Source organism: Rattus norvegicus, chromosome 7 (genome assembly GCF_021556685.1).
Source record: "Rattus norvegicus strain SHRSP/BbbUtx chromosome 7, alternate assembly SHRSP_T2T, whole genome shotgun sequence".
In the NCBI taxonomy this organism is placed as follows: Eukaryota; Metazoa; Chordata; class Mammalia; order Rodentia; family Muridae; genus Rattus; species Rattus norvegicus.
Genome location: NC_141540.1, coordinates 116,567,160 through 116,575,840, shown reverse-complemented (window position 1 = coordinate 116,575,840; position 8,681 = coordinate 116,567,160). Strand labels below are relative to the sequence as shown.

Here is an 8,681-nt window from a genome sequence, read left to right as displayed (position 1 = left end):
GAGAACCCCTAGTTTAAGACTTTTAGAGAAGCAGTCTGAAGCACTGTGGAGATGTGGTCCCATCGCCATCCTGGAGTAGGGATAATTTTGCCCAGGAGCCCCAGCAATGGGGTCAGAGGAGCAAAACGACGACAGGTATGTGATAACAGACAGAACTCTCTATAGTCACAGGGGAGGACTGTCAAATGGGGTTCCAGCCGTTACTCCCTCTTGCTCCCCTCCAGCTGTAAGTGGTCTCAGAAGATGCTAGAGGAAACAGAAGATGAACTGGCAGCTGAGACTTGGCGGTAACTTACTGGCTTCGACACTATGCGTGTTACTGTAAGTGACCTCAACCATCATCTGTTAAAAAACCCATAAACTCTTTGGGTGATAAGAATTGGGAGGGCTTGTCACTTGGATCTGCCACCGATGCCCCATGTTTTTTTGCAGGGCCTTGGTCTCTGCTGCTCTTTCCTTTATATAGACATTTTTATTTGCCTGGAACAGCATGTGAGGGGAATTATGGAGAAAAATTTCCTCCCTGTTCTCTTCCTCCTACCACGGTGGTGTGTGCTGGGTTATCCAATGTTATTGGAAAACAAGGTCTGATCGCATCATAGATTATAGGGTAACAAATAAGGGATTTTTGTAATGGTGCTAGGGTACAGGCCATGGAAAGTAACAGAATTTTAACAGAACCACGCCATCTTGTATGGGGTGATGGCACCGAGGCTTTGAAGCAGTCCTTAGGTATGGTACTCATTACCGAAAAGGCCAATTCCCCACTGCTCTTTCAGAATCCTGCCTTTGGGGGTTGGGGATTTAGCTCAGTGGTAGAGCACTTGCCTAGCAAGCGCAAGGCCCTGGGTTCTGTCCCCAGCTCCTAAAAAAAAATCAAAAAAAAAAAAAAAAAAAAAAAAACAGAATCCTGCCTTTGATCTACAGTGTCTCTCTTTTCAATTGATCATCCTACATAACCCAGAACATTGACACTGGAGTTGAATGTACATGTGAACCACCTAGAAATCACAGGAAGAATGAGACTCTTGTTTCAGCCCTGTGTCTCCCATCAGGGGAATCTGCCCGATGTTCACTGAGTCTCTGACTTCCTTTCCTTAGCAGCCTTGCCTGCTTAAGTGGATGCACTCAGTTTCACTGATTCTGTGGACCATTTTGGGACACAGTTGTCCTCTGAGCATGCCTGTTCTTTTGCTATGTCATCCTCTCAGGATGATTTTCAGCTCGGGTCTCTTTTTGTGTCCAGCTTTCCTTCTCTAACCTGTATCAGTCAGTGCCTTGTAGAGGCTTAAGTGGGCCTACTCACTGAGCTCTAAGCTCCATGGAGTTAGGGAACTCAGACTCTGGCTTGCTGTGGGCAAAATCCCAGGGCTGGGTCACAGATGTCATCAATATGTGGCTCATTAGTAAGATTTTAATTGTTAGAATACTATGCCACATGGCAGTGACATAAAGGCCAGGGAAACTCATGTCCATTGTGGAACACATTGGACTAGGACCTCATAGGTATAGGGACAGGCAGCGTACAAACTAGAGCAGGGATAATGAGCATGTGGCTGCTTCAACAGGCTTTTGGGCAGCGGGGACACTGGGGTCATTCATCCTCTGCATAAGACTGACTTGTGTCATGAAAAGCATCTCTGCCTCTAGCTTCCAGATGCTCATAGCACCCACAGCCCCAGATATCACCCAAACACATCAGACCCTGCTTAGTAACTTCCACCTCAGTTGCCAGTTAGTTCTTGGCCCAGGACTCTCACATTGTGGATGCAACACGCTGTTAGGGGCCTGCTCACCAGACCTAGTCTTCAACTATTAGTCAGTAGTTTACCTGCTTAGAGGAAGGAGGACTGTGGGCTCTGAGCCACTGCAACACATACCCACTATTCAGAGACAGGAAAATGGCAGGTGGTAGTGGTAGAAGCAGCAGCAGCTACTGCACACCTTTGATAGCTACGAGTTCAAGCCAGCCTGGTCTCACCGAGGAAGTTGTAGGACAGCCAAAGCCACACAGAGAAACTCTGTCTCAGAAAATCCAAAACAAAAAAACAAACAAACAAAAATAAAAACCAAAAACCCGGAAAAAGTTGAGCACGTTGCTTCCTTGCCTTACTTTCTGAATGGTAAGCACAAGTCAACCAAGGCCCCTGCCCTTCTGCCATCTGAGTTTTCCAGCACCAAGATCCCTCAGCAACTGAGTGGTCTTCCCTCCCCAACTACTGTAAATCTGACTCCCTGAGCTAACCAACAAACCCCGTTAACTCTTATGCAATAAACATTAGACCTGGGGGAAGTATATCCCTAAACCGTCCCTTTTCAGGATGTCAGATGGGAGGAGCTGAGGGAAAGTAAAGTACTTAAATAAGTCTTCATCTGCTAGAATTTTCCACGGTGCCTGCAACCTGGTCACAGAGAGGAAGTAAGGACTGGTGTCAGGAGGGAGCTGATAGTTGGCAAGCACAGAGAAGAGCCTCCTGATAGGGCTGTGGGAGGCAGTTTGGGGTTAGGAAGGAAAAGCTGGGCGGGTAGTAGATAAGAGTTATAGACAGACATCTATTCCATGGAGAAAACTCTGTGTGTGTGTGTGTGTGTGTGTGTGTGTGTGTGTGTGTGTGTGTGTGTGTGTGTGTGTTCGGGGGTTGGATTGGATGCCTGAGCTGCGTGGGAGCCCTGAGACGAGATTGGAAGTCTCTTAACTGGGTGCAATTTCCAAGGTTTTCTCTGTGCACCCATTCTCTGAGGATGAACAGTTCTTGCGCTATAAAGTCGTGTGTGCTCATTCTTCTCCTGCCCCTACTGTGTGCAGAAAGAGGTGAGGTGGAAAATGAGAGAGGGCAGGAGGGTACACTGGAGATGGAACGGGGCCTCTGGGTGGTGGGCACCTGCATTTCCACTGTATGCCCAGTGCCTGAGGTGTGCTGGGGTCAGGGGATTGGGGACTGGCGTGTGGTGGGTGAAGCCTCCTGTGCTGGGGTGCTTCCTGGGTCTGTAAACTGCCAGTGCCTGCCTTGCAACCATCACCACATGCCAGGGGGACTCTTGGAGAGCACTAACCTCTGCCACAAACCCTCGCCACCAGAGCGACTCTACCCTGCTGCCTTTGCCTCCCAGTCAGGACACTGACTTGTGTACATACAAAGTGACAAAGGCTTCTTTTGTGACCAAGTTGCCATGTCAAGGGGTGTAGAATCCTTAACTCTTGGCATTTGACTTTTTCTTATGCCCCAGCCCATGCCACATGAAGCCCAAATACTAGAATTTCCTTACTTTAAGAGGTTCTGAGTTCAAATACATCTATACATCTAGTTACGTCTGTATTGCAGGAAGCCTCAGCTTTGAGCTGGACTCTGGGAGGTTCAGTGCTCAGTCATCCTCCTAGACCCAGAGACAAGCTCTGCAGGTTTAGGGTGGGACAGGGCAGAACAGCCCTCCCCATCTGGCAGCCCTTAGTACCTACTTATACAACCATTCACTGCTTCAGCAGATGTTTGGTTTCTATGCCTTCCCACTATGGTGGCTAATGCCTCTTGAGGTCCAGGTCTCTCCTGTGGGGCTGGCTGACTGAGACAGCAGCCCTGAGCATATTGAACAACTGTTGTGCTTGGTTCACTTCTCCTTTTGGTGGAGGTGACTGGGCAGTAGTGTCCTTGCTCTGTCCTAGTGGCCAGCAGCTGTGTGGAGGTAAAGACATTGTAGAGGAGGGGTCTGGGCTAGGAAGGGCATGCCCTAACCCTCCTCATGTATTGGCTTCTTTCTCAGCTCAGGGCCTAAACTGCTACAATTGCACGATGATCCCATTTGGTAATACCTGCTCATCAACTGCTACCTGCCCCTACCCTGATGGAGTCTGTGCTATTCAGGTGGCAGAAGTTGTTATGAGTAAGTTCCCCGTAGCCTGTATAAATATGGTTGGCGGTGGCTTGGAAGAAAAAGTCTGGGTACAAGTTCTGGAGCATGGTTCCCCTCCTTCCAGGTAGATACCTCCCGATTCCCTCTCCCCAGCACGGAGATTATAACCAGCACCCCGTGCTCGGCTAGCTATTTATATGGTTGCTGGGAATTGAACTTGGGTCCTTAATGCTTCCATGTGGCAAGCACTTCACTGACTGAGCTGCTTCCACAGCACGTTGCATGTAAAGACACATGTGCACACACATGTGGATGTGCAGGCACTGGGGAGGTACAAGTGTAAGAGACCCAGAAGTTGATGGGAATCTCCTGTGACAACTATTTTATTTGCTGAGCCAGGGTCTCACACTGAATTCAAGTCTTTCATGTTCAGCTTGTCTAGCCAGTGAGCTCATCTCGGGGGATCCCCATCTTTGTATTTTAAGCACAGAGATACAAGTAGGCCACCTTGCCTGCCCATTTTTTGATGGGCTTTAGTGACCAGAACTGGGAGGAGGGTGTCTCATGATTGTGCAAACAAGCAACCACTTTATGTACCAAGTCTCCTTACCAGCCCATGGTTTTGATCTTTGTTTCATTTGTTTGTTATTTGAGGCAGGGTCTCACTCTAGCCCAGGTTTGCCCAGAAGCCCCCACGTAACCCAGTGTGGAATGGAACTCATAAAAATTCTCCTGCCCCAGTCTTCCAAGTTCTGGGGTTTTAAGTCTGAGCGACTTGTCTGGCTTCAACATGCCTTAGAGACAAGTCTGGGCCATCCAGGCCTGGTGACATGTGGCCCATCCTTTGGGGTGCTCTGTTGTTCCTGCATAAGAAGTGACTCACTCCCTGATGTCTTGCAGGCTCTGTAAGACAGAAAGTAAAGGACCATATTTGCCTTCCCGTCTGCCCAACGAGTCCTCAAACAACCGAGATCCTGGGTACTGTTGTCGACATGAAGATTTCCTGTTGCAATACAGATCTTTGCAACGCAGCAGGGCCCACTGGAGGCAGCACCTGGACCATGGCAAGGGTGCTTCTGTTCAGCCTGGGCTCATTCCTCCTGCAGACCTTGCTGTAATGGCTCCTCCAAGGCCCCGCCACCCTTGTCCTTTTATCCTCATGTGTAATCACTCCTCCCTGGAGCCCTCTAGTGATAAATTCTGAGTAATAGAAACTCTGAGGTGGGGGTAGGGTGTGGAACACCTTGTTTCAACTCTATAGCCCCTGCTGGGTAGGTGCCCCACTCCCCTCTCTAGGGCTTTCAGATATGTACTTCCTGGAATGCCATTATGTTGTGGTTTGCTGCTCTTGGCCCTGGAGGCATGTGGACAGCACGGGGAAGAGACAGAAACCCAAGGCACTGTGTGACCACCTCCATCCATACATAAAAATCTGGGGTCCTGCAGGGTTCCCACACATGCCTCTCAACATCCCCCTATTTGAGTCCAATAAACTCTCTGTTCTCCCAGCCAAGATCTCAGTTTTTCTTTTGCTACACTGTGTCTGCTGAGTCCTGCCTGCCAGTTCACATCTCTGCCCTTTCTGCTACCCGCACTAGCTAGCTCATGTTAACCAGCTAAGACTGGGGAACCACTTGGTTAGGGTGGGCTTCCCTCAGGGCTGATGCTGGAGGAAGAAAGAGGGGGGATGAAGAGCAGTCTGCTTTATCTGCACAGGCAAAGTCTCTTGCTTGTGATTTGCCTGGGTTAGACGCCTATTCTCTGCCTTGTGAATGCTGGTGACCCTGAGTCTTCTTTATGTAACCATCTCCTGAGCCAGTTTCCTTCCCCATCCCCCACCCTTTGGTGGGGATAGAACCCAGGGCATCATGCATGTGAAGAAGCACCTTAAGCCACACACAAGCACAGGTCACTTGCTTGCGGTGGGGAAGCCAAGGAGACAAGCCCTCAATGGAGCGTAGTGGCTTCCCTGTTCAATTCTATTAGTCCAGAGGTAAAAATCATTTCCTGCAGGGACTCATGGCTTAGCTCTGAGTAAACAAAGCCTCACACTCCCTCTCCTGGAGTCCTAGTCTATATTGGATGTCCCCAGTGTCGGCCTGATTTCACACATTTGCAACTAAGGATCCATCATTCCTCTCTGTTTAGCCTTGAGATCTTGCTGTCCCAGAGGTGCGCAGATCCTGTGTAGTTAACATCACAGGAGTCCTCACAGATACGGACAGCACCCTGGAAACTTGGGTGCTATGGACATTATTACCCCCTGCTCTTGGAGGTCATGAACATCTGAGATTTTGTCAAGGTGAAGATCCTTTAAGGTAGAGTTATCAGTCATCTAAGGAAGCCCTTGTCCCTGCAGCCTTCTCCCCTGGGACAAGCACAGATCCAGGAATGTGGCCATGGTGCTTGTTGGGCCATAAAACTTGAGTCATGAGTAGGGATTCTGGAACTTTATTCTATATTCTGCATTGATTCTGTGGCAGGCTCTTCTGGCCTCTGCTTCTGAGCCCTGGGTTTACAGGTATGCACTACTGAAAGACCCCCAGAGCGGGGAGGCCCTCACTCAAGTCTCAGGATGACGCAACCCCCCAAGAACTCACGTAACACTGTCCTTGCTGTAATCAAATGAGGTTTATAGGTAGGAACAAGTGCACTGAGGTTGAGACTCTTATCTCACACAGGGGCAGAGGAGTTCGACCGTGCGTAGCTGAGAGAAGGAGTATTTAAAGGAAGAAGCCACAACCCAATGGGGCAGGGATGGCATCATTGGAAAGTGTAGAGAATACTAGTGAAAAATCACAAGGAGAAGCTTTCTGTCTCTCAAGATTCCTTTTAAGATTGCAATCTAACTTTATGGTCAGCTAGTTCTTGAGAGAAGCTTTCTGTTACCTTTATTAGGTCAGGATCACGTACTTAAGGATCTTATCTTAAGCACTTATATCTAGTTTCTGGGAGAGCAGGCTCAAGAAATGTTACCTTTTACTTCTTACAGGTAGAGAGCAGGGTCTGGAAATTTGAGGTATTTAGGGCATTTTAGGGGTGAGATCACATTTCTAGACTTCTGACTTCTTGGCTGTATGTTTTGTTCTTTCAATACCACCCTGTCCATTCGTATGTGTTTTAAAATGTCAAACTGCCCACCACCTCGCTGGCTGAGGTACTCAGGCTCTTCAGGAGAGCTGGCCCCAAGGGCATGAGCACAAGACAGCTGGTCCTGACCCCCACCAGAGCAAATCGGGAGATCTGGTGGGTGTTGATTCCCACACCAAGACAGCACCAGGAACCAGGCATAAGCCTGTGGGATTAAAAAACACACACAAGTGGGTTATTCTTGTAAAGAAAGAAGGCCCACCCTGTGGCTTTATTTTGCTAATATATACCCCAAATTATCCAGGTAAAAAAATGTGGGAAGCACAGTGGGAAACCCTGGCTTAAGGCTTTGGTAACTAAAACCTGAATACTGAATTCCTGCCCCAAATGTACAGGGGAGTAATCCAGGAAGACCAGCCTAAATCCCAAAAGGAAAGACTGGGAGGACAAAAGGCAGGAAGGAATTGACCATGGCCCTGGGGTGTCACTCCAGGGCAGGCTGTTCCTTTGTTAGGAACAAAAGGCTTCCATGTGCATCAGCAGGGCTCAGCAGGGGTCAAACCCTGAAAGGGACCCAGAAGGGTCTGAGGAGGAGGTAAAACACTGCAGGGGACCCAGGAGGCTCTGACAAGTCTCCCTATTTTTTTTTATTAAGCAAGTCTCCCAATATTATTTTATAAGCAGTGCCTGTCTTAGGACACTTTGGGTTATTAGACCTCTGGAAAATTCTTCCAGTCTTAGAATTTCCTGTCTTAGGTGAGGCCTGGTCCCAAAGAGTTGAACGTCCTTAGCTAACTGCTTCTCATGAAGGCTGAGTCCAATTTGGGCAGAGGGTTTGTCTCCTACCAAGGAGAACAACACCTGCTTAGTTGCTGCCCAGGACTGGGAATGCAGTTTGCCCTGTGATAAGAAGCATAAAGCTGACTACTGCGGCGCCCTAGGGCCAAAACTCAGAGGGCCATAATACTGAGGGTATTGTCAAGCTGTTCCTGTATCAAAATTTAGAATTCCCAATCATCAGCAACTACTCCAGAAAGTTTACCCACTGTGCTTGCCTAACAACAGATTGGGGGTAGGGCAATTCCAGACACTGCAGACACAGTGGCTGCAGCAGCAATGGCTGCCACAATAGCAGTGAAGATGCCAAAGTCTTTCCCAAGACAGTTCAGGATCTCCCATCCTTCTCTGGAACAACCAGCAGGCAATGGAACCAGGTCTGAGATCCGCATAACCAGGACAGTATTCCCCTGTCTCCAGCAGCTTCATGCAGATAGCATTCCTGTGAAGCCACAGTCTGTAAAATAGCAACACCAGACACAGTGGCAGCAGCCGCCGGGGGAATGAGGAGGGGCAGGAGTAATGACTGGAGTCCGGTCTTCTCCTCCTGCATGCAGCAGAGCACAGAGGGTACCAGTGCAGTCCCTGGTGGACAGGTCATGCAGTGGCGGTAACAATAATGCAGCAATGTCAAAATCTCCATGCGGACAAAAGATGACGGGAATCCTCCATCTTCCTCCAAGGGCACAGGAATGACTCCAGGGACCCGAACCATGGGAGCTGAATCTTCATGCTCCCAGGATCAGCATGTCTTACCAGCCACTCTGGCAGCTGGCACACTCCTGTAGCATCCTGTAGGAAAAACACAAACATGCCCTCTTCCCCATATAAAATACCTGGACAGGATCATGCCATATGCCAATATGTGGAGCCTTCCATTTCACCTAGGCAGAAGTATGCCTAGT

The 8,681-nt window shown here is 48.9% G+C and overlaps 1 protein-coding gene across 1 annotated transcript; it reads left to right on the top strand.

The window, feature by feature from the left end:
• The first annotated feature begins 231 nt into the window (after positions 1-231).
• Positions 232-5,357, top strand: Ly6al1 (lymphocyte antigen 6 complex, locus A like 1). The gene is given in 4 exon segments (NM_001447140.1): positions 232-321; positions 3,760-3,879; positions 4,750-4,963; positions 4,965-5,357. Coding segments are annotated over 3 exon segments (357 nt in total). The 5' UTR covers positions 232-321; positions 3,760-3,788; the 3' UTR covers positions 5,017-5,357.
• Positions 5,358-8,681: the final 3,324 nt, after the last annotated feature.